The sequence below is a fragment of the Muntiacus reevesi genome, chromosome 3 (genome assembly GCF_963930625.1).
Source record: "Muntiacus reevesi chromosome 3, mMunRee1.1, whole genome shotgun sequence".
Classification (NCBI taxonomy): domain Eukaryota; kingdom Metazoa; phylum Chordata; class Mammalia; order Artiodactyla; family Cervidae; genus Muntiacus; species Muntiacus reevesi.
In genome coordinates this window covers 144,527,582-144,554,005 of record NC_089251.1, presented here as the reverse complement: position 1 = coordinate 144,554,005, position 26,424 = coordinate 144,527,582, and the positions used below count along the sequence as shown (strand labels likewise).

At 37.0% G+C, this 26,424-nt stretch overlaps 1 protein-coding gene across 4 annotated transcripts in view; it reads left to right on the top strand.

Moving 5' to 3' along the window:
* Positions 1-26,424, top strand: part of NBEAL1 (neurobeachin like 1) — a 146,276-nt gene that overhangs the window by 8,108 nt on the left and 111,744 nt on the right. For all 4 annotated transcript variants that reach the window (XM_065930782.1, XM_065930781.1, XM_065930783.1 and 1 more), the window contains 2 exons: positions 12,662-12,753; positions 16,510-16,671. In XM_065930782.1, coding sequence (XP_065786854.1) covers positions 12,662-12,753; positions 16,510-16,671 — 254 coding nt within the window. The remainder of the gene's footprint in view (positions 1-12,661; positions 12,754-16,509; positions 16,672-26,424) is intronic.

Here is a 26,424-nt window from a genome sequence, read left to right as displayed (position 1 = left end):
AGAAAAAAGATGTTAAAAATACAAGTCCCTATTTCAAGTTGAATTCAACAGAATGAAAATTATGACAGACTTCCATTAAAGTTGTAAATGTTTACTCTTGATTTTTGTACTCATCTACCTTTTAAACTTATTCTTAACTACATCTAAGGAATATCAGCATTTTCTTTGAATTTATGTATTGTGACTTAGATTTAGACTGGTAAAATTACTCTTTGGTTGAACCATGCATTTTAGAGAAGTCATTCAAGCATTTCAAAACACTTTGCCTCTTTAAAAAAAAATAAGTGGTTTTGTTTGATGCATTTAATTTAACTATTACATAATCTTTTCTGATAATAAGCATTAGAATAGTAGGAAAGATATGTACTATTTCAGCTTACGCTGTCACTGTGAGGTGAGTTTGTACTTTTTTATTGAATAATTTTGACTTAGGATTTTTCTCAAAATATAAATTTAATTAAGTTTTAAAATATAAAATTTCGTTTTTCTAATGAATGAACTTCATTTGAAGGATGAAAATATATAGACTTTCTAATTTTGGTTATGCTCTAAGAAATGTAGTAAAGATGTTTTACTGAGTTTTAAAATTTTTTAAGATATGCAAGTTAATTGTAGAAAATTTAGTAAAACACAGATATGCAAAAAGTAAAAATTTCATTATTCAGAAATTTTTAGAGTACTTTTATGTATGTGATTGAAATCTGTGTAAATTAGTTAGATTTGCTACTACAAAACGTTAAGATACTAAATTTGAAAAACTTCCATCTGACGTGAAACTTGAACATTGTTTTAAGCTTCTAAGCCCCATTTAAAAAGTGTCAGTTATATTTATTTAATGCCTATGTAGTGATATCCTTTTCCTTTCTAAAGAATTTATTTTAGTCCAGTTTAGCTAGTTTTATTGAATGCCTGGGACTTCCTTATAGCTCAGATGGTAAAAAATCTCCCTGCAGTGCAGGGGACCCGGTTTGATCCCTGGGTTAGGAAGATCCTCTGGAGAAGGGAATGGCAGTCCTCTTCAGTACTTTTGCCTGGAGAATCCCATGGACAGAGAAGCCTAACAGGCAATATAGTCTATGGGTTCACAAAGAGTCAGACACGACTAAGTGACTAACACACACACACACACACATTGGATGCCTGCTGTATACACATGTTATTTACTGTCATTTTATCTCTTGAATTTTATATTTTTCCTGTTTTTAGAAATTTGGTCATTTAAAAGTAAATTATGTTTTTAGAGCAGTTTCAGGTTCACAGCAAATTGAGCAGGAAGTTCCTATGTATCCCTTGTCTCCATATATGTACAACCTTCCCTGTTATTGACATCCCACACCATTGGGTAAATGACCACTTGACTGACTCCCTAAAACACTTGAACCAGGAATATATATATATTTTTTTGGAAGCAGGAATGTTTTTACCTGTTCACTCTGTGTGAAACTCCAAGAAGAACACAAAAAGTTAACAGGACATACCTAATATTTCAACATTTAAGAGGTTGGTCTTTTCAAGCTTTGCTAACATTAACTGAGAATTTTCTATACTCTGTTGATCAAATGTAACACTTCATTAACCCTGCATGTGGGTAGCTCAGAGGTAAAGAATCTGCCTGCCAATGCAAGAGACACTGGTTCGATCCTGGATTGGAAAGATCCCCTGTGGGAGGAAATGGAAACCCACTTCAATATTCTTGTCTGGAAAAGTCCACAACTGGTGGTCAGTAGTTCATGGGGTCGCAAGTCCACACTGGTGGTCAGTAGTTCATGGGGTCGCAAAGAGTTGGACATGATTGAGCATGCACACACAAATGAATAGTTACTTAAAATCTAAGAAATATCTAAAGTAAAAATTAAAATCTTTCTGACTAGGGGTAAAGAGATGGGAATACTAGACCACCTGACCTGCCTCTTGAGAAATCTGTATGGAGTTCAGGAAGCAACAATTAGAACTGGACATGGAACAGCAGACTGGTTCCAAATCGGGAAAGGAATCACCCCGCTTATTAAACTTATATGCAGAATACATCATGAGAAATGCTGGACTCGATGAAGCATAAGCTGGAATCAAGATTGCTGGGAGAAATATCAATAACCTCAGATATGCAGATGAGACCACCCTTATGGCAGAAAGTGAAGAAGAGCTAAAGAGCCTCTTGATGAAAGTGAAGGAGGAGAGTGAAAAAGTTGGCTTAAAGCTCAACATTGAGACAACAAAGATCATGGCATCTGGTCTCATCTCTTCATGGCAAATAGATGGGGAAACAGTGGAAACGGTGACAGGCTTTATATTTTGGGGCTCCAAAATCACTGCAGATGGTGATTGCAACCATGAAATAAAAAGATGCTTACTCCTTGGAAGGAAAGTTATTACCAACCTAAACAGCATATTAAAAAACAGCGATGTTACTTTGGCAACAAAGGGCTGTCTAGTCAAAACTACAGTTTTTCCTGTAGTCATGTATGGATGTGAGAGTTGGAGTATAAAAAAAGCTGAGCATTGAAGAATTGATGCCTTTGAATTGTGGTGTTGGAGAAGACTGTTGAGAGTCCCTTGGACAGCAAGGAAATCCAACCAGTCCATCCTAAAGGAAATCAGTCCTGAATATTCATTGGAAGGACTGATGCTGAAGCTGAAGCTCCAGTACTTTAGCCACATGATGCAAAGAACTGACTCATTTGAAAAGACTCTGATGCTGGGAAAGATTGAGGGTGGGAGGAGAAGGGGATGACAGAGGATGAGATGATTGGATGGCATCACTGACTCGATGAACATGAGTTTGAGTAAACTCCGGAAGTTGATGATGGACAGGGATGCCTGGCGTGCTGTAGTCCATGGTGTCGCAAAGAGTTGGACACGTCTGAGCAACTGAACTGAGGGATTGGTCTATGTTAGCTTTTTTTTATGCACAGGCCTCTTTTAGAATATTGCTTCTTTTGTTTGTGCTAAAATGGCTTCCTAATCTTTCCTGGATGTAACTGGCTTTTTATCAGAATTTCCATCAAAATTTATATCTTTCATCTGTTTGATTGACTGTGACTTCATCTGAGGTCATGCTTTTCCAACTGGAGTCAGTTTCCCTCTTAGATTGTCAGATGTGAGACCTAAGGGAAGATGAATGAAGTCATCAGTGATCGCTTAGTTGAATAGATAGTATTTGATCAAGGTTTTAAGTTGAAATTGCAAGTGAAGTTTGCTCAGTTGTGTCCAACTCTGTGCGACCCCATGGACTATACAGTCCATGGAATGCTCCAGGCCAGAAGACTAGAGTGGGTAGCCTTTCCCTTCTCCAGGGGATCTTCATAACCCAGGGATTGAACCCAGGTCTCCCACATTGCAGGCAGATTCTTTACCAGCTGAGCCACAAGGGAAGCCCAAGAAAAGTAGAGTGGGTAGCCTATCCCTTCTCCAAAGGATCTTCCCAACCCAGGAATCAAACCAGGCTCTCCTGCATTGGGGGCGATTCTTTACCAACTGAGCTATGATGGAAGCCCTAGTATTTTAATAGTCACAGAGGATGTTCCAGACACACCAGGCATGACCAACTGTACAAAGGAAAAGTGGTCTTATTATAGATTGGCATCATTAATGTCAAGTTGCACCCTGCTGCTCTATTTTCGTGCATATCTCTGTACTGCAATACCTCCATTTTGCTGCCTAATTTAGTATAATTTTTTAAAGACATTTTGAACAGCCGTTAATCTCAACATCAACAGCAGCTGATGTTGGAGTATCAACCACGCACATACATGTAGTGAGAGAACATCAGCGTAAACACCTGCGACTAGGGTTGCACAGGCTATGACATGTCATAGCAGCAGCCTTTCTGAAAGCAACTGTAAGATGCATTTTGATTGTAAAAAATTATGTCTTATTGTATCAGAGAAATATAGTATACAAGTGACCTAGCAGTTTTAAAAATGAATGTCTAGAAATAGAAAAGAAGATCCAAAAAATGATAATTAAAGACCAATAAAAAGGACATGAGTTTAGATAGCTGAAGAGAATTAGAGTTGGAAGGAAGATCACAAGAATTCTTTTAGAATATATGCTAGAAAGTCAAGGAGTTGGAAAATATGGAAGACTGAATAATAATATGAGAAGATTTAACACATATTTAATTGACCTGAAAAGAAGAGTAAAGATAGCATGAAATAAATGTTAGTATTTGAAGAGATTGCAGGTGAGAGCTTTCCAGGATTGATGAAAGTCTAGTGAAACCCAAGGAGAACAATTAAAACAAATGCCATACCAGTATACATCATAGTGAAACCATAGTGGTTCTGCAGAAAACCAAAGCCAAAGAAAGAAAGTTTAAAAGCTACCAAAGGAAAAAAGAACTGTCTTCAAAGGGATTACAAGTTAACAGCTGATTTTTCAATAATAATGATTGTAAGGAAAGGATAATGGATTGATATCTTTAAAGGAAAGTCTAGTGTAGAATTTCCAACCAAGTGACATTTCTTCAAAGAAGAAAGTGAAATAAAGCCATTTTCAGCAAAACAAAAGCAGTTCAATTCATCAGGAAAATATAACAATTTTCGGTACTATTGTTTAGTTGCTACGTTGTATTGGACTCTTTTGGGACCCCATGGACTGTAGCCTGCCTGACTCATCTGTCCATAGGGTTTCCCAGGCAAGAATACTGAAAAGTGAGAAAGTGAAAGTGTTAAGTCCCTCAGTTGTGACCGACTCTTTGCAACCCCATGGACTATAACCTGCCAGGATCCTCTGTCCACAGGATTCTCTGGGCAAGAATACTGAAGTGGGTTGCCATTTCCTCCTCCAGGGGATTTCCCTACCAGGGATTGAACCTGGGTCTCCCACATTGCAGGCAAGTTCTTTTTGTTTTTTTTTAAACTTATTTATTTTTTACTGAAGGATAATTGCTTTACAGAATTTTGCTGTTTTCTGTCAAACCCCAACATGAATCAGCCATAGGTACACATAGATCCCCTCCCTTTTGACCCTCCCTCCCGTCTCCCTCCCACCCCACCCCTAGGCTGATACAGAGCCCCTGTTTGAGTTTTCTGAGCCTCACAGCAAATCCCTGTTGGCTGTCTATTTCGCACATGGCAATGTAAGTTTCCATGTTACTCTCCATACATCTCACCCTCTCCTCCCCTCTCCCCATGTCCACAAGTCTATGTCTGTTTCTCCATTGCTGCCCTGTAAGTAAATTCGTCAGTACCATTTTTCTAGATTCCATATGTATGCATTAGGCAGGCTTAAGCCACCAGGGAAGCAAGAATACTAGAGTGGGTTGCCATTTCCTTCTCCAGGATATCTTTTTGACCCAGGGATTGAACCCACATGTCCTGCATCTCCTGTATTGCAGGTGGATTCTTTTCCGCCGAGCCACCAGGGAAGCCCAGGAAGTTACAACACTTTTAAATTCATGTGCACCTCATAACATAGTCTCTAAAACAAGCATTGACAGAACTAAAGAGGAATAAACATATGACAGTCATGATAGGTTTTTTTTTAAGTTAACATAGGTTAGTAGTTTTTAAAAGCACATTTTTCTCAGTAATTGATAGAATGAACAGACCAAAAAAAAATCAGTGAAGGTACTGAAGATTTGCTCAGTCTTGTCCAACTTTTTGGGATCCCAAGGACTATAGCCCACCTGGCTCCTCTGTCTGTAAATTCTGGCAAGAATACTGAAATGGGTTGCCATTTCCTTCTTCAGGGGATCTTCCCGACCCGGGGATCGAACCTGGGTCTCCTGCATTACAGGCAGATTCTTTACTGTCTGAGCTACCAGGGATTTAAACAGTAGGGTTGACAAATTAAAAGGGACTTACATAGAACATTATACCCATACATTCCTTTCAAGCAGACATATTTACAAAAATGATGATTTGACAGAACTTAAAGCAAGTTTCAGCAAATTTCAGATGATTGAAATAATAGAGTATGTTTTCTAATAAGAATGTAGTTAAGGGAGAAATGCAGCTAAGGAGCAAATTGCAAGAAGATTTTTTAAAAAGTCATACAGTTTAAAACAAAGGTTTGATTAAAGAACAAGTAGTAAAGGAAAATTGGAATTTTTGTGGGGGAGACCTGAATGATAAAAGTACACATTTAGATCCTTTTGGGAAGTACCTATAGCATTACCCAGGAAAATTTGTGGCTATAAATATGTTAGAGAAAAAGGCTAAAACGAAGTGAACTAGTCATTTGTGGTAGCCAAGCCTTCAAGATCCCACTTTCTCATATACATTCCCTTTTCCAGTCCTCCTACATTGTATTGGTTTGTCTATGACCTGTAGAATTTTTGTTGTTGTTGTTTGTTTGTTTATTTTTTAATTGAAGGATAATTGCTTTACAGAAATGTGTTGTTTTCTGTCAAACAGCAACATGAATCAGCCACAGGTACACATATATCCCCTCCGTCTTGAACCTCGCTCACATCTCCCTCCCATCCTCATTGTTACAGAGCCCCTGTTTCAGTTCCCTGAGTCATACAACAAATTCCCATTGGCTGTCTACTTTATATATGATAATGTAAGTTTCCATGTTACTCTCTCCTGATGCGTAGAATTTGGCAAAAGTGATGGTCTATCGTTTCTGAAATTAGAAAAGACACTTTTTTCTACTGTTTCCATCCCAGTTGCTCTCTTTTTCCCTGTATCATTTGCTCTCTGGGAAGCAAGCTGCTATGTTATAAGCAGCCCTGTGTAGAACCCTATGTGAACAACTGAAACCTTGCCAGCCACCACCTGAGTGAAGCTGAAAGTAGTTTCTCCAGCCAGTCGGTCTTTGCTGTGACTGCACCCTGGTTTCTGTCTTCATCACAGGTTTCGGAGAAATGCTGAGCCAGAACCACCCAGCTAAGCCGTTTCTCAATTCTTGGTCCTAAAAATATGAGATAATATTTGTTGTTTAAGCTCCTAAATTTAATTTGCTATGCAGGAATACATTAATATTATAGATAAATCATCCATTTCAAGAAGACAATGAAAGAATAAAATAAGCCCAAAGTAGAGTGAAGGAAATTGTAAGGTTTTTTTTTAATGTAAGATTATGAACTTTATTATGTTTATTTTTCAGTTGTTCAGGGAAGTAAGATTGACAAACATTAAGGAATGTTTAACTTTAATAAAAAATTATCCATTATTTAACAGCTTGGCATGAGTAGCATAAACACAATCTGTATCTGGATATAATTTTAATTAAGAATCTGGAAGTGAGATTGAAAGTAAATCAATAATAGCTCTTCATTCTGCAGATCTTTCTAGTAGTCCTGGGATATCATAGGGGAGTTATAAGGTTTATTATAGAAATTACTTATAATAAAATATTGAATCTAGGAAAAGATAATCAGTAGTTCCAACATCACAGAAGAGATAACTGGATATATATCTTCTGAAGGACATATATAACACACCTGTGTTGTATTTTTTGCCAGAAAACCCCTAAATCTGACAATCTCTAGTTTTACTACCTCACAGGAAATACAGAGGACTGAGAAGCATATTAAATGACAGTCGGCAGAATCTCTAATGTGAGAAATATTACATCACAAATGGCGTAGTGCCTTCAGCAAATAAATTAGAGAAAAAAGAAATGTAACAGGAATCCATAGGTTTAAAAAGACTTAAAACATATACCAACAAATTGCAATTTATGGACTTTCTTTGGGTTCTGACTTTATCAAACAGTTAAGAAAGGCATTTCTGAGCAAGTCAGGAAAATTTGAACATCAACTGATGTTAAAGAGCTACTAATTTTATCAGACTGATAGTACTGTCATATTTTAAAAGATATATTTTATGGTTATGTATTGAAGTATTTGTGGTTGAAATATGATGTCTGGATTTGCTTAAAAATAATTCATTAGAGGATGGGGTTATAGGTGAAATATATGTGTGTCTCTAAAAGTTTATAAAACTCGAAAGAATATGTGTGTGAGCCTTGTGCTCAGTCATGTCTAACTCTTTGCACCCCATGGACTGTAACCTGCCAGGCTTCTCTGTTGATGGGATTTTCCAGGCAGGAATACTGGAGTGGTTTGCCATATCCTTCTCCAGGGGACCTTCCCCACCCAGGGATTGAACCCATGTCTCCTGCATTGTTGGTGGATTCTTTACCCACTGAGCTATCAGGGAAGCTTGAAAGAATATTAAAACCCAAATATCGTTATGTGGAGAAGGGAAGGTGTTCCCCCTATTCTTACCTGTAATCCTACCCCATAAGAACTTGGTGAAATTATATGGCTCTCATAATCCTATTACTACTAAAGCCTCCCAGCAGAGGAGTGGATGTTATGAAAAGGTAAAAATTTCTCATGCTTGAATGTAATTTAAGTCATCACATTCAGCTAGTGGTCACTGCATTGGACAGTACATCTCTAAGTGTTTAGACTTCATCCTCTGGTAATGAGGAGCCTTTGAAGTATTTGAGCAGAAGAGAAGATTATGTTTAAAGTTAACAAATCCCATTGGTAGCTGTGTGTCACTGGGAGCAATTGAAACTACAGAGACCTGCGGGGAGCTACATAACCGTCCAAAATGAACAATTATTTTAGTGGCAGATGATTGGATGGATATTTGAGTATAAAATCAATAAAGTTGATTTTAAATTATTTTATAATTGCTTATTTTATGACATTGGATCATGACCAACTTGATAGCAGAATCTATGTCTTAATAATGGTAACCGACATGTTTTGAGCATTTGCTAAATGTCAGGTATTGCCAAATGCCTTACATGTATTATCGCATTCGGTGCTTTCAACAGTGCTGTAAGAAGAAGTATTATCTTCATTTTATAAATCCAGAACAGATCAGAGAAATGAAGTTACCTGCCCAAAGTCACACAGATAGTAAATGCAAGCAGATGTGAAAGGAAAAGGATACAATTAAGATCATGTGTCACTGGGGATCATGAAATATTTAAGTATGCATATGTGTAGCTTAGAACATTCTTGTTTGGGGAGTGTTACCTAATTTAGGAACATAATAGGTTATAAAAATAACTATACTTAGCCTATACTATGGTCTAGGCATTGTTCTAAGTAGTTGACACTGACTGGGTTATTTCATTTTCACAACCCTGTAAAGAAAGGTGCTATGATTATTTTCATTTTTACAGAAGAAACTTGTGCATACATAGGGTGACTTGTTCAAGAAAGTGCAGAGCGGGGATTAGTGTCCATTTAATTTGATCTCAGTGCTTCTGTAGTACTTAATACATTGTGTTTTGTGTTAATAAATATTGTGCAACTGGGGAGATAGACCCTACTGTGGTACTTTATTGTACCACACTCTCATAACCATGAAAATGCCTAAGCTTGAGATTTAATTAATATTGTTTCTGGGTGTGTGGACTTTTTTCCTTTTATGACCTTTGGCAGTAAAGTATAGATCATTTTAAGAGTTTTCTCAGGCTGTGTCGAATATGACTTTTTTATGTGTTAGGGTTGTTTATGGACTTGAGTGTACTGATCCTGACTCAGTTCCTCTTTTCCTCTTTTTGCTCACAAAGCCAAAGCTCCATTTTATTCCTGCTCACAATTCAAAAGTAGTGTAGTGTAGTGGAGAGGACACAGTTGGCTTCATGTATCTTTGCATTTTAATCCCTGCACTATCGATGACTAGCTGTCTGACTGTGGATAAGTTATATATCCTTAGAACTGTGCTTTTCTAACCTGTAAGATGAGAAAAATGAAACCCTCTATGAATGGTTGTAAGGAGTCAATGGGATGATGTGTGCTTTTAAAATAGCTGCTTTAATACTTGGTGGGCTTCCCCAGTTGATCAGTGGTAAAGAAGTTGCCTGCCAATGCAGAAGACTCAGGTTCAATTCCTGGGCCAGGGAGATCCGTTGGAGAAGGAAATGACCACCCACTCTAGTATTCTTGCCTGGGAAATCCTATGGATAGAGGATATCCTGGCAGGCTACAGTGAATGGGGTCACGGAGAGTCGAATACAGCTTAGTGACTAAATGACTATAGTACTTGCACATTGCAGAATCTGAAAAGATTGTAACTGCTTCACTTGTTACTAAGTAAAACATTTCCAGGTTTAAACACCATTTCTTTCCTTATAGTTAGTTGTTCAACTTCCTAGGAGAACTCTGTACTTAGCAAACACTTGATAGCCCTGACTTTCAGACTTTGAACCAGATACTGTAGAGTTTCTAAATAATCTATAAGGAGAAATACATTAATTCTTTATGGCATTATGAGACTGTTTTGTGTTGAACTTTTACACAGTTTATTAAAACTGTTCTATGAAGAAGGAACTTCAGAGCCAGACTTCAGCTACTTGTATTTCTGGAGTCTTATCCTGAATGTATGAATGAATGGATGACGTGCTGATTGGAAATGAAAAAAAAACAATTAATGAAATCCTTGAGAAAATTTCTCAGAAGAGGTAGTTCTTTTTCTGAAATATTTCCATCTTCTCAGTGATGATGTGGATTATAACAATTTATGATCTGATTTTGGAACAGTGTATTAATAGAAAAAACAAATAGACAAAAGGTCAGCTGTCTGCATATTCTGGGAACATTCTTTTAGGAATTCTCATTTGTGTGTAGTGCTTTTATTTTAGGGAAATAAATTACTTGAGTTCTTGTTATCCAAGAGCAGTGCCTAACCAATGATAAATAAGACTCCTGAGGGTCATGTTGAAATTGACTGGAGTAAAAAAGTGTCAAGAACATGAAGGAAACATTTTGAGCATCATTATTAATGATGCAATTTGTATTTAAAAGAATTTATGAGGAATCGTGGTTTTTTCCAAATCATCTTTAAGATATAACTTACCACAAAAACGCACAGATTTTAAGTGTCAAATTTGATGAGTTTTGGTGCAAGCAAACATTTGTGTAACTACTGCCTAATAAAACAAATAGAAAATTTCTATTGCCTGGGAAGATTTCCTCTGCACCCTTTTGTAGTCAGTCCTCTGAAAGACAGTCAATGATCTAATTTCTGTCACCATAGGATGCTCTAGAACTTTTATAATTGAAATCACAATTTCAATATGCTTTAATGCCTGGCATGTTGCTCAGCATGTTTTTGAAATTTCTAATTGTTGTCATATCAGTAGTTTATTGTTATTGCAAGCTAGCTTTCCATTGTGTGACTATTCCACAATTTATCAGTTAATCTGTTGATGGAATTTAGGTTTATTTCCAGCTTAGGGCTATTAAAAATAAATCTTCTATGAACATTTTGGTACAAGTGTTTTTTGTTTTTGTTTTTTTCTCTGGAGAGGAATGACTGGGCCATGTGGTAAATTTGTGTTTAAAAGAAACTGCTAAACTATTTTCCAAGTGATTTTACCATTTTATACTCCCACCAGAATTGTGAGTTCCAGTTATTCCACATTTTTACCAATACTTGATATGGACAGTCTTTTAAATTTTAGCCTTTCTATTGGGTGTGTGATGGTATTCCATTTCATTTTAATTTGCATTTCCCTGGATAACTAGTGATATTGTAAATGTTTTTGCATGCTACTTGGCCATTTGTGTATTTTCTTTTGTGAAACATCTGAACCTTTTGCCCGTCTTTAAATTGAGTTGTCCTTTTTGCATTGATTCATCGGGGTTCTTTTTATATTTTTGGTACAAGTCTTTTGTCACATATAAGTACTGAGAATATTTTCAGCTGATATATGGCCTGCCTTCTTCTTTTCTTAATGGTGTCTTCTAATAAATAGAAGTTTTAAATTTTGAATAAGAGCAATTATTATTTTTTCTTTTTTTGGTTTGTGATTTTTGTGTCCAAGCTGAGAGATCTTTGTGTGCCCCAAGGTTGCAAAGGTATTCTCCTGTATTTTCTTTTAGAAGATCTTTTAGTTTTTATGTTTAGGTTAATGACCTATCTCCAGTTTTATTTTGTTTATGTTTTTTATGTTTTTCATTAATTCATTGGGCAAGTATTTGTTGAGTGCCGGGAACTGTTTCAGGCACTTGGTATCCGTTAGTAAAGAGAATAGTGCCTTGTGGAGAGCCTCTAGATGGGCCCTGTGACCGTGAAGCCCACAGTCTGGGGAAACTGACAGGTAATGAATGAATTCTAGAGTAGGTGGGAAGGGGAGAGAGCACTATGGAGCGGGACAGCAGAAGAGCGTGAAAGGTAAATGTGGGATTTTAAGGCTTGTAATTTTAGGAAAACATCGTCAGTAGGCTTCTAATTTTAAGAAAGGGTAGTAAAAAAAAAAAAAGGGTAGTAAAATTTGGCTTCATTGAGAATAAGACATTTAAAGAATGACTTGAAGAAGATGCAGGGGTTAGCCATTCATCTATCTGGGAGAAGAGTGTTCTAGATAGAGAAAACAGCCATTGCAAAGGCCTCAGATGGGAACATGTCTGGCTTGTCCCAGTTACAGCCAGGAAGCCCGTATAGTACAGGGTGATGGTACAGGGTGATGGTGGGTAAGATCGCAGAGTTAGGAGGGGGCAGGTTGTGTAGATTCTTACAGAGTATTGTTAAGACCCTGGCTCTTTGTGTGAGTCACATGGGTTCATTATACTTAATATACATTTTAAAACAGCTCCTATGTCTTCTTGAGTATCATTTAGATATTTCATATTATTACTTCTTTAAATTATCAGTTTATATTTTCTCAGTAGGAGTTAAAATGTTTTTTAAAAAAGACTCCTGACATACTTAATATTACAATGATTTTCTTATTTCAGAAAGATCCGGATTACCTGAAGCTGTGGTTGGACAGTTTTGTTTCCAGCTATGAACAATTCTTAGATGTTGACTTTGAAAAGCTGCCTACCAGGTATGTAGAAACATTTAGTTTCCTATCCTTGGGTGAATTTGTTAATTCCTGTCATAAAAACCTCACTGATGACATATTAAAAGGATGGCAATTATATTGACACACACGCCCCTCCTGCATAAGCCTGCTTTTCTAGCAGACATTTCTGATTGATCACAGTCATCTTTCTTGCTGATACTAAATTTGACTTCTAGAAGCCACCTCTTTGCTTTGTTAAGGCACTGGCAACTGAGTGTTCTGCAGCTCATTTCAGTTCTGATATTACCCAGAGTTAGTGCTATATGCCACGAGTTAAGGGCAAAGTCCTCTGCGAGACTGTCCTCACTTCAGACATCATTAGCAAGTCTAGGGAGACCTTGACACTTCTGACCAACGGGCTATAAATTTGGAGGTTGTCATGACTCCCTCACGTTCAATAGTTTGCTACAGTGACTTAGAAATCTCACTGAAAGTCCTTTATTTAGGATTACATATTATTATGAAGGCTACTCATAGGAACAGGGCTCGGGGCTGGGAGGGCCTGGATGCAGGGCTTCTTGCTGTCTCCCCATGGGGTCAGCGTGCTTTGCTCTCCCTGAGCATCAGTGTGTTCAAAGAAGGAAGCTCTTTGAGCTTTGGCTTTCCAGAATTTTGTTGGGTCTTATTACATCATTGACTGTTCGATCGACCTTAGTCTGTACTTCCCCTCCCCTCTCAGAAAGTTGGGAGGTGAGTCATTTAGATATGACCAGCCCCTTTTTTGAAACTACCTAAGGGTCCACCATGTGTCATTCCATTCATTTGCCTAAAATTTCTTTGTTACATGACAGGCATTGTAGTTGAAACTTATTTTTCCTGGCCTATAGTAGGGCCCTGGAGAACAACCCAGAGATCGAACCTGGGTCTCCTTCACTGCAAGCAGATTCTTTACAATCTGAGCCACCAGGGAAATGAATCACCATTTATACTTAGAAGTGCTTTTATTAGAAAAACTTACAGCTCACCTTAAATCATGAATGTAAGAGTTTTTATGGAGTCAGGATTTTGGCCTTTGAATGCTTGCGTTTTGTAAGATGCGCTTGTTATCATCCATGTGTTACAAATGTCTCCTTTCTTCGGAGGTTATTTCTAAAAACAGCACATTGAGTTATATTGCCACTACATTTAAAGTATGATGCAGAATGCCAATAGCATTTTTACTTGTGATTTAGTTTGTTTATTTAAAATTATTTTTCAAAAAAAATTATTTTTCATATCTTTGTCAGAGTATGGATTTAGATTTTGCTAGTAGTAAATTTTCCATTTTTCAAGTGAATAGTAGATGTCAGATGTATAAAACCTAGTCGTCATCTTAAAGCAGCTCACCGATAATCCTCATTTAAAGTATGCTGACTTTATAAAATTTCCGTGTTAGAGAATTCATAATACAAAGCAAGGGTTGCTTTTACCAGATTACAAAGGCTTGAAATTTAAGCTGGGCTTTTTCCTGTGTTAGAACAATTGGCAGCTGTTTACAGGAGACATTGAGTAGGCGAACAGAGGAGTGGAAAAGATTTCTGGAGTTTGGGAAATTTCAGCAGAAGCAGCTTAGAATTTTGGCAATGAAGTCTTAGAGGTGGGAACATACTTCTAAATTCTGAAATCTTTATCACATTAGGCCAAAAATTCCAACTTGGACTATAAACCATGTTCTAACTAATTTTATGAGAGTCAGTTAAGAAAAAAGGTTACTCTTTTAGAAGCTGATATTTTTTTCTGCCTAGGAAAATAAAAACATATGTAAGTAGAAAAAGGGACAGCTAAGGACAAAAGGAACTAGTTTTAAATAACTAGAATGAAATATTGGGAAATCTGATGTCTTCTTTCTTGCTGGCTTACATTTTTGGAAAAGTGAGGAGGAATAGTTTTGCTTAGTCTTGAAAATCAGTTTTATATAAATATTTGTTATTTTGAAGTTGCTCTGTTTTTTCTAATCACCTTTTTTAGCTCTTCAGAAAAAATTAAATATAAAAATGAGTGTTTCTTTCGCCATATGTAAATAAGAGAATTAAAGAATCCAAAGTTGCAAGTGAAATGATGCCCAGAGTAAAACGAAACATATATTTTTTAAAATATTTATTTACTTACTTTTTTTTCCCCAATTATTTTTATTAGTTGGAGGCTAATTACTTTACAGTATTGTAGTGGTTTTTGCCATACATTGACAATGAATCAGCCATGGATTTACATGTGTTCCCCCTCCCGATCCCCCCTCCCACCTCCCTCCTCATCCCATCCCTCTGGGTCTTCCCAGTGCACCAGCCCTGAGCACTTGTCTCATGCATCCAACCTGGGCTGTTGATCTGTTTCACACTTGATAATATACATGTTTCGATGCTGTTCTCTCAGATCATCCCACCCTCGCCTTCTCCCATAGAGTCCAAAAGTCTGTTCTATACATCTGTGTCTGTTTTTCTGTCTTGCATATAGGGTTATCGTTACCATCTTTCTAAATTCCATATATATGCGTTAGTATTGTTAGTATTGTTAGTATTGGTGTAAAACGAAGCATATTTTATAACATAGTTGTAGAATTAGGCAACCTTGGTAGTCTGCTTTGTGACTTGTATTTATTTTATAAAACACTTTATTAATTTATGTTGTAGGGTGGTTCAGGAAGAGGCTAGACTACTGCTGAGGTGCTTCAGGTTTTTCTATCTACAATGAATGCCTTTTACTCAATGTAAAAATAGTACTAATACTTCATGTTAAGCATTATCTGAAAAAGAGACCATTATAAAGTCTAACTGTCATTTAATCATGTAAGTTCTTCACAGTGCTTCTTTATGATTTGAGCATTTTCCTAATAGAGATAGGAAAGTTAGTATAGTGACATATGAAAAGATTCTTAGGCTTTAGAAATGTGTATTTAAAATGCTTTACATTTTTAGAGTGCTTCACCTATTTTAAAGTGGAAAATGCACATTGACTACTTGGTTTCAGAGCCCAGTGAAATAGGGCAGATATCTGATATTACAGTTTCATAGATTAGGGAACTTCAGAGATTAGATTAAATGAATATGTTATGTTACAGAGGTGGAATTTAGCATTCAGGCCTCTGACACTGAATCTAGGGGATTTTAATGTGAGAGGCACATGAGTCACTTAATACCTGGTGTTGGTTTTTGCCCTGTAGAATCAAATAGTTTTACACAGAAACCGCTTGTCACAAAATATTGATATATTACTTTAAAAGAGTCTTCTGTTGATGTTTGTGCTTGGAGTTCTACATTCATCTCTTTCTCCTTTCCTTTTGCGAGTTATCTTCTCTCCCTCTTCTAATCAGATGGCTTAGGGACCCTATAGGTAGGTGAATGTTGTTTATTTAGTGAAGCAGTTAACAGATATTAAACTAGTTATAGGTACTTCTTTTTTATTTGCTAGTTACTGTTTCTTTTAGAATTGATATGGACACATATTTTATTTCTAAGTAATAGAAGGTGAACTAATATATATTTTAAGTATATTCTTTAAAAGTAGCATAGTTGAGAATACTAAATAGCATCTTTTTCTCTCTTTTCAGTAAGCCTCCTCTGAAGTGTTACTAATCACTCTGCTCTAATAATCTTTTAAAATATCACTAATCATTTGGTGGTGCCTTGCAGAGAGGAGGCACAGAATATGTGATCTAGAGGAGCTTCTTTAGGATTTGAACTGAAAATGTAGTTCCTTTAAAGTGCCAGAGATTTTCATCCTGTATTTAAACACACTTCTTATTTTGTTCCGTTTCTCTTGTAGGGTGGATGATATGCCTCCCGGAATATCTCTGCTTCCTGATAATATTCTGCAGGTTCTGAGGATCCAGCTTCTACAGTGTGTTCAGAAAATGGCTGATGGGTTAGAGGAAGAACAGCAAGCCTTGTCAGTTTTGCTTGTCAAGTTCTTCATTATTCTTTGCAGGTATCTGGTGCAAATAAACTAGTTACCTGTTTTAAATAATCAATAGCAAACTAATAATGTATTTATTGGTTATTAATGATGTTTGTTGTTCATGTGGTTAATAGCAAACTAATAATGCATTTATTGGTTATTAATGATGTTTGTTGTTCATGTGGAGCTTTTGAGGATGAGTGCAGCTTTTGAAGTAGGCTTGTAGTTTGTTATTATATTGGAAAACCTTTTAGTATACCTATGTAGAAAGATTCAGCCAAGATAAAAGACTAACTGCTTTAGAGTTAAGACAATGACAAGAGTTGTTACTTAAGAATTTATTGCACTAGTATTTTCTCTATGGTCCTCACCTGTAAACATGTACATACACATTTTTATACTGTGCATTGCCATTTGCAAAATGTGTTTTCGTAGTCTTTCGTTTTATAATTTAACCAAAGAAAGTATAATTATTCCACAGCTTATATTTCCAGATTTATAGATGATTGGGTCTATGCTACTTAAATTTGGTGTGTATAATATCAATTGGGAAGGTTACTAGAAATGCAGAGTTTGAACCTTATGTATGGAAATTCGGATCTAAAAGAACTCATGCATTTTGATTTTTCACATATTCCATGTTAATCTGCATATAAAAATTTGAGAGCCATTGGGTTAGGAACATCATATGCTTCTTAAAATCTGTCTTCTTGTTCTTAGAGGAAGAACTTTTAGTCTTTTACCAGTAGTCTGATATTTGCTCTGAAATTATATATGCTGCTGCTGCTGCTGCTAAGTTACTTCAGACGTGTCTGACTCTGTGCGACCCCATAGAAGGCAGCCCACCAGGCTCACCCATCCCTGGGATTCTCCAGGGAAGAACACTGGAGTGGTTTGCCATTTCCTTCTCCAATGCATGAAAGTGAAGCCACTCAGTCGTGTCTGACTCTTAGTGACCCCATGGACTGCAGCCTACCAGGCTGCTCCATCCATGGGATTTTCCAGGCAAGAGTACTGGAGTGGGGTGCCATTGCCTTCTCTGGAAATTATATATAGATTTTATTTAATTGAGACAGTTTCCTTCTATTCCTAATTTGCTGAGTGTTGTTCTCAGGAAAGATTGTTGAATTTTCTCAAATGCTTTTTGTGCAGTTAAAATGCTTTTTAATTGAGATGATCATGTGGATTTTTTCCCCTTTATTCTGTTGATGAAGCATATTAGATTGGTCAGGTTTCATAGGTTGAACCATCCTTGCATTCCAGGAATGAACTCCACTTAGTCATGGTATGTAATCCTTTTAACATGCTGTTGAATTCTCTTTACTAGCATTTTGTTGAAGATCTCTGCATTAATGTTTATAAGGATTTTGGTCTGTAGTTTTCTTATAATCTTTTGTCTGATTTGGTATCATGGTAATACTGATATCATATAATGATTTTTTTTTCATATAATGATTTATAAAGTGTTTTTTCTTCACTTCTTGGAAAGACATGAGAAGGATTGGCATCAGTTCTTCTTTAAATGTTTTGTAGAATTTGCCAGTGAAAACATCAGGTCTGGGACTGCTTTGGTGAGAGAGTTTTGATTGCTGATTCAGTATCCTTATTAGTTAAAGATCTGTTCAGATTATTTATTTCATCATGGTTTAGTCTTAGGAGATTTTGTGTTTCTAGGAATTTGTCCATTTCATCTATGTTATTAAATCTGTTGTACAATTCTTCATAATACTGTATTACTTCTTTTTATTTCTTTGTAATCAGTACTATATATCTTTTTATATATTTCTTTATTTCTTCATAATCAGTCGTGTCTGACTCTTTGCGACCCCATGGACTGTAGCGCACCAGACTCCTCCATCCATGGAATTTTCTAGGCAGGAGTACTGGAGTGGGTTGCCATTTCCTTCTCCAGGGGATCTTAATGAACCAGGGATCAAACCCGGGTCTCCCGCACTGTGGGCAGACGCTTTACCATCTGAGCCACCAGGGAATCCCAGTTGGAAAAGAGAATGGCAAACCACTTCAGTATTCCTGCCTTGAGAACTCCATGAACAGTATGAAAATGCAAAAAGATAGGACACTGAAAGATGAACTCCCCAGGTTGGTAGGTGCCCAATATGCTACTGGAGATCAGTGGAGAAATAACTCCAGAAAGAATGAAGAGACGGAGCCAAAGCAAAAAGAACATCCAGTTGTGGATGTGACTGGTGATGGAAGCAAGGTCCGATGCTGTAAAGAGCAATATTTCATAGGAACCTGGAATGTTGGATACATGAATCAAGGCAAATTGAAAGTGATCAAACAGGAGATGGCAAGAGTGAATGTCGACATTCCAGGAATCAGCAAACTAAAATGGACTGGAATGGGTGAATTTAACTCAGATGATCATTATGTCTACTACTGTGGGCAAGAATCCCTTAGAAGAAATGGAGTAGCCATCATAGTCAACAAAAGAGTCTGAAATGCAGTACTTGGATGCAATCTCAAAAATGACAAACACCCAAAAATGATGTCCTTTTCATTATAGGGGACTGGAATGCAAAAGTAGGAAGTCAAGAAACACCTGGAGTAACAGGCAAATTTGACTTTGGACTACAGAATGAAGCAGGGCAAAGGCTAATAGAGTTCTTCCAAGACAATGCACTGGTCATAACAAACATCCACTTCCAACAACACAAGAGAAGACTCTACACATGGACATCACCAGATGCCCAACACCAAAATCAGATTGATTATATTCTTTGCAGCCAAAGATAAAGACGCTCTATACAGTCAGCAAAAACAAAACTGGGAGCTGACTGTGGCTCAGATCATGAACTCCTTATTGCCAAATTCAGACTTAAATTGAAGGAAGTAGGGAAAACCACTAGACCATTCAGGTATGACCTAAATCAAATCCCTTACGATTTTACAGTGCAAGTGAGAAATAGATTTAAGGGACTAGGTCTGATAGACAGAGTGCCTGATGAACTATGGATGGAGGTTCATGACATTGTACAGGAGACAGGGAGCAAGACCATCCCCAAGAAAAAGAAATACAAACAAGCAAAATGGCTGTCTGAGGAGGCCTTACAAATAGCTGTGAAAAGAAGAGAAGCCAAAAGCAAAGGGGAAAAGGAAAGATATTCCCATTTGAATGCAGAGTTCCGAAGAATAGCAAGGAGAGATAAGAAAGCCTTCCTCAGCTATCAGTGCAAAGAAATAGAGGGAAACAATAGAATGGGAAAGACTAGAGGTCTCTTCAAGAAAATTAGAGATACCAAGGGAACTTTTCATGCAAAGATGGGCACAATAAAGGACAGAAATGGTATTGACCTAACAGAAGCAGAAGATATTAAGAAGAGGTGGCAAGAATACACAGAAGGACTATACAAAAAAAGATCTTCACGACCCAGATAATCACAATGGTGTGATCACTCACCTGGAGCCAGACATCCTGGAATGTGAAGTCAAGTGGACCTTAGGAAACATCACTACGAACAAAGCTAGTAGAGTTGATGGAATTTCAGTTGAGCAATTTCAAATCCTGAAAGATGATGCTGTGAAAGTTCTGCACTCAATATGCCAGCAAATTTGGAAAACTCAGCAGGGGCCACAGGACTGGAAAAGGTCAGTTTTCATTCCAATCCCAGAGAAAGGCAATTCCAAATAATTCTCACACTACTGCACAATTGTATTCATCTTACAGTCTAGCAAAGTAATGCTCAAAATTTTCCAAGCCAGGCTTCAATAATACATGAACCGTGAACTTCCAGATGTTCAAGCTGGTTTTAGAAAAGGCAGAGGAACCAGAGATCAAATTGCCAACATCCGTTGGATCATCGAAAAAGCAAGAGAGTTTCAGAAAAACATCTATTTCTGCTTTATTGACTATGCCAAAGCCTTTGACTGCATGGATCACAATAAACTGTGGAAAATTCTTTAAGAGATGGGAATACCAGACCACCTGACCTGCCTCTTGAGAAATCTGAATGCAGGTCAGGAAGCAACAGTTAGAACTGGATATGGAACAACAGACTGGTTCCAAATAGGAAAAGGAATATGTCAAGGCTGTATATTGTCACCCTGCTTATTTAACTTATATGCAGAGTATATCAGGAGAAATGCTGGACTGGATGAAGCACAAGCTGGAATCAAGATTGCTGAGAGAAATATCAAAAACCTCAGATATGCAGATGACACCACCCTTATGGCAGAATGTGATGAAGAGCTAAAGAGTGTCTTGATGAGAGTGAAAGAAGAGAGTGAAAAAGTTGACTTAAAGCTCAACATTGAGAAAACAAAGATCATGGCATCTGGTCCCATCACTTCATGGCAAATAGATGCAAAAACAGTGGCTGACTTTATTTTTTTTGGGCTCCAAAATCACTGCAGATGTAAGAAAAGTTATGACCAACTTAGACAGCATATTAAAAAGCAGAGACTTTACTTTGTCAACAAAGGTCTGACTAGTCAAGGCTACCATTTTTCCAATAGTCATGTACGGATGTGAGAGTTGGACTATAAAGAAAGCTGAGTGCTGAAGTATTGATGCTTTTGAACTGTGGTGTTGGCGAAGACTGTTGAGAGTACCTTGGACAGCAGGGAGATCCAACCAGTCCATCCTAAAAGAAATCAGTCCTGAATGTTCATTGGAAGGACTGATGTTGAAGCTGAAACTCCAATACTTTGGCTACCTGATGAGAAGAGCTGACTCATTTGAAAAGACCCTGATGCTGGGAAAGATTAAAGGCGAGAGAAGAAGGGGATGACAGAGGATGAGATGGTTGGATGGTGATGAGTCCATCACTGACTTAATGGACATGAGTTTGAGTAAACTCTGGGAGTTGATGATGGACAGGGATGCCTGGTATGCTGTAGTCCATGGGGTCACAAAGAGTCAGACACTCCTGGGTGACTGAATTGAACTGAACTGAATCAGTAGTAATGTCCACAGTTTCATTTCATAATCTGTCTTCTTTTTTTTTCTTTGTCTGTCTTTCTAAAGATTTGTTAATTTTGTTGATATCTTCAAAGAACTAATTTTTTGTTTCATTAATTTTCTGTTTTTAAGAATTTTTTTGCCTCTGCTCTGATCTTTATTATTCCCTTCTTTCTGCTAGCTTTGGGTTTAGTTTGTTATTTCTTCTTGATTTCTGAAGTTAGGCAATTGAGTACTTGGTTTCTTTTCTTTAGTGTAAGCACTTATGCTTGTAACATTTTCCCTTTGCACCACTTTCACTACCTCTCATAGGTTTTCATAAGTCATATTTTTCTTTTCATTTATCTCAAGTATTTTCTAATTTCCCTCTTGATTTCTTCTTTGATTCATTGATTGTTTAAAAGTCTTCTGGTTAGTTTCCACAGTTTTGAGAATTTGTCAGTTTTCACTTTGATTTTAGCTTCATCCTGTTGTGGTTAGAGAAGATGCTTTGCATGATATCTGCCATTTTAAATCTGTTGACACTTAATTTGTAACCCTAACATAGTGTCTGTCCTGTAAAATGTTCCAAGTGCACTTGTGAAGAATGTTCTATTGTTATTAGCTAGAGTGATCTGTGTATGTTTCTTAGATCTGTGGTTTACTGTGTTGATTAAGTCCTCTGTTTCTTTACTTATCTTGTGTCTAGTTGGTTTTGTTCATTATTGTGGAGGAGATATTGAATTCTCCAGCTATTATGGGAAAACTATATTTCTCTCTTCAGTTCTGTCAGTATTTGCTTCATATATTTTGATGACCTGTCATTAGATATGTAAATATTTATAATTTTATATCTTCTTGCTCGTATTATACCTTTGTTATATTGCCTTGCCTGCATGCTGCATTGTGTCTGACACCTTGTGACTCTCTGGACGGTAGCCCACCAGGCTCCTCTGTCCATGACGTTTTCCAGGCAGGAATACTGGAGCAGGTTGCCATTTCCTTTTCCAGGAAATCTTCCCAACTCAGGGATCAAACCCATGTCTCCTGTGTTTCCTGCATTACAGGGGGATTCTTTAGTCACTGAGCCATCAGGGAAGCCTCTTTTTATATATATAATGTTATATATACCTTTGTTATATTATGCTTTTTAAAGTATATAATGTCCTTGTCTCTGTAACCTTTTTTGACTTAAAGCGTGTTGCATCTGATGTTCATATATCAATCTCTGCTCTCTTTGGGTTATTCTTTGCATGGAGTATCTTTTTCTCTGCTTTCACTTTCAACCTGTTTGTTTCCTTGGACCTCCAGTCGATAATGTATAGTTGGATCATGTGTTTGTGTCAATTCTGCCAATCTCTGTCTTTGACTGGAAACTTTAATCCACTTACATTGAAAGTAACATTTCTGTTAATGTGCTATTGTTTACTTTATGCCTTAAAACAATATTTGTGCCTCATTTCTTAAATTACTGTCTTCTTTGTGTTTAACTGACATTTTCTATGAAATGTTTAAATTCCTTTGTCATATTCTATTGTATATTCAGTTCAGTTGCTCAGTCGTGTCCGACTCTTTGCAGCCCCATGAACCGCAGCATGCCGGGCCTCCCTGTCCATCACCAACTCCCAGAGTTTACCCAAACTCATGCCCATTGAGTCGGTGATGCCATCCAATCATCTCATCCTCTGTCGTCCCCTTCTCCTCCTGCCTTCAATATTTCCCAGCATCAGGGTCTTTTCAAATGAGTCAGCTCTTCCCATCAGGTGGCCAAAATATTGGAGTTTCAGCTTCAGCATCAGTCCTTCCAATGAACACCCAGGACTGATCTCCCTTAGGATGGACTGGTTGGATCTCCTTGCAGTCCAAGGGACTCTCAAGAGTCCTCTCCAACACCTCAGTTGAAAACCATCAATTCTTCTGCACTCAGCTTTCTTTATAGTCCAACTCTCACATCCATACTTGACTACTGGAAAAACCATAACCTTGAGTAGTTGGACCTTTGTTGACAAAGCAATGTCTCTGCTTTTTAATATGCTGTCTAGGTTGGTCATAACTTTCCTTCCAGGGAGTAAGCATCTTTTAATTTCATGGCTGCAATCACCATTTACAGTGATTTTGGAGTCCAGAAAAATAAAGTCAGCCACTGTTTCCCCATCTATTTCCCATGAAGTGATGGGACCGGATGCCATGATCTTAGTTTTCTGAATGTTGAGCTTTAAGCCAACTTTTTCACTTTCCTTTTTAACTTTCATCAAGAGGCTCTTTAGTTCTTCATTTTCTGCCAGAAGGGTGGTGTCATCTGCATATCTGAGGTTATTGATATTTCTCCCGGCATATTCAATAGATATTTTCTTTTTTATCACCGTTGGTATTATATTTAACATCCTAAAGTTTTCCCACTCTAATTTGAATTTATACCACACTAACGTCAATAACATACAGAAACTCTGCTCCTTAATGGCTCTCTCCCTACTCCTTTTCGTTTTGGTATCATAATAATACGTTATACATTGTTTGCCCCAAAGCATAAGCTAATAATTATTTTAAATGTGTTAGTCTTGTAAATTATATAAAAATAAGATTTGGAGTTACAAGTCAAAGTTACAGTAATACTAGTTTTTACATGAACAGTTTTTTTTCTTTAAATATGATCTCTTAAAATATATAAAAACGAAGAATGCAATTACAAATCATTGTTACAATAATACTCTCTTTTGTAATTGCCCACATATTTACCTTCATTGAGATCTTTATTTTTTCATACAACTTTGAGTTGCTGTATAGTGTCCTTAATTTTCACCTTGCAGGACACTGTTGAATATGTTTTGCATGGTCGACCTATTTGGCACAGACTTTTTGTTTTCTAGAAATGTCTTTGTTTCTCCTTCACTTTTGAAGCAGTTTATCAGATGTTGGATTGTTGGTTGATAGTTTTTTCTTTTAGCATTTTGAGTATATTCTCTCACTGTCTTTTGGCCTAAGTTTGTTATTAGAAATCTGCTGATAATTATGTTGAAGATATCTTATATGTGATGAATTACTTCTTCCTGCTTTAAAGATTCCCTCTATTTTGAGTGAAATAGAGTCTTTTGAGAGTTTGATTATAACTTTGTGTGTCTCAGTATGGGTGTCTGTGAGTTCACCTTATTTGGAGTTTATTAAGCTTCTTGGCTGTTTATTTTCATGTCTTTCATCAAATTGGGAATGTTTTCACCCATTATTTCTTCAGGTATTCTCTGTTCCCCTTTTTCTTTCTCTTCTTTTTCTGGGACGCAAATTTTTATTTCTGTTATCTAGATTTGTTAATTTCCATTGTGCTGTCTTCAGGTTCTGTGATTCTTTCTTCTGCCTTTTCAGATCTGCTCTTGGATTCCTCAAGTGCATTTTTCATTGTAATGATTGTACTTTTCAGCACCAGAATTTCTTTTGGCTTCTTTTTAGTTTTTTAAATCTCTTTATCAATATTTCCATTTGTTTACCCATTAATTTCTTGACTTTCTCCATGCCTACCTTGAATACTTCAAGTGTCTTGAAGACAGTAAATTTGAAGTTTTTGTCCAATAAGTCTTTTTCAGGGAGTTTCTGTTGATTTCTTTTTTTCTTTTGACTGGGCCGTAGTTCCCTAGTTCTTTGTATACCTTCTGATTTTTCTTTTTAATTGAATGTAGGACATTGAATCTAATAACGTAATGCTGAATATCAGATTTACCTCTTTTCCAGTGGTTTACTGCCTTTTGTTGTTACTTTAGTTTATAATATTTTTTATTACAGATTGTCTTTGTGGTGAGAATCAACCTGAGTTGTAAACCTGAGGTTTGCTCAAAATCTATTATGATTTTCCCCCAGCATGTGTCATCACTTTCTGATTTTCCCCATTTATGCCATCATTTTTGAATGTCCTAGTCTTTAATATCTGTCTTCCAAAAGGGGAAAAAAAAATAAAAAGATGAAGGTGAAAAGGGATATGACCCATTAAGTCGCCTGGATATTACGTTGCCCAGAGAGGGAAGAGTAATAACTGGGGGGGTAGGTGCAATAGCAACGGCTGCCTCTCTGTTTCCCTGCACCTTTATAATCAGACACAGCAGTTTGTGATCAGAGCACAGATCTCCAATATTTGGAGGACAGGGTCCTTTTTGCCCATAATGGTTCCTGTGAGCTTGCTTCCAAGCTGCTTCTGGAACATATGCACAGCTGTTTACCACATGTCTGGGGTGGGGATTGGTAGCTGCTGCTGCGCTAATAGCTGAAATTTAAATTAATGTCCATAATTTAGGACATTAGTTGCAATTTACCATCCAAATCTTCATCTGGAAGTTGCCAGCCTTCAGTAGAGGCTCAAAGTTTCCAAAATACTTATATCAAACTGATTTTGACAGTGGAAGTGTTTCTAGGTGGAGAAGACAGATTCCTTGTGCTTCCTACTTGGCTGTCTTCCCAGAATCCTCCACAGGGGCTTTGAGTGTTACCTCTGCCTTTTACTCTCTGCTTTCTCAAAGATGTCCTGACATTCTGACTTCTTAAGAAGTCTATTAGTTCAGTTAATTTTTCCTGTTCTTTTAGTGTTTACTGGATTTTAAGATACAGAGTATTTTTCAAGGTCCCAATGACTCAGAACTTAATAGATTTTTTTTGTTTTTATAGAATTTTTTTTAAATACATAAAGAAAAAGACTGGCGACATTAGATAAAGTACACTTTAGCATTTTATGTGTCATGAAAAAAAAAGTGCAAGTTAGAGTTGCTCACTTGTCTCTGACTCTTTGTGACCCTGTGGACTGTAGCTCACCAGGCTCCTCTGACCGTGGAATTCTCCAGGCAAGAATACTGGAGCGGGTAGCCATTCCCTTGTCCAGAGGCTCTTCCCGACTCAGGGATTGAACC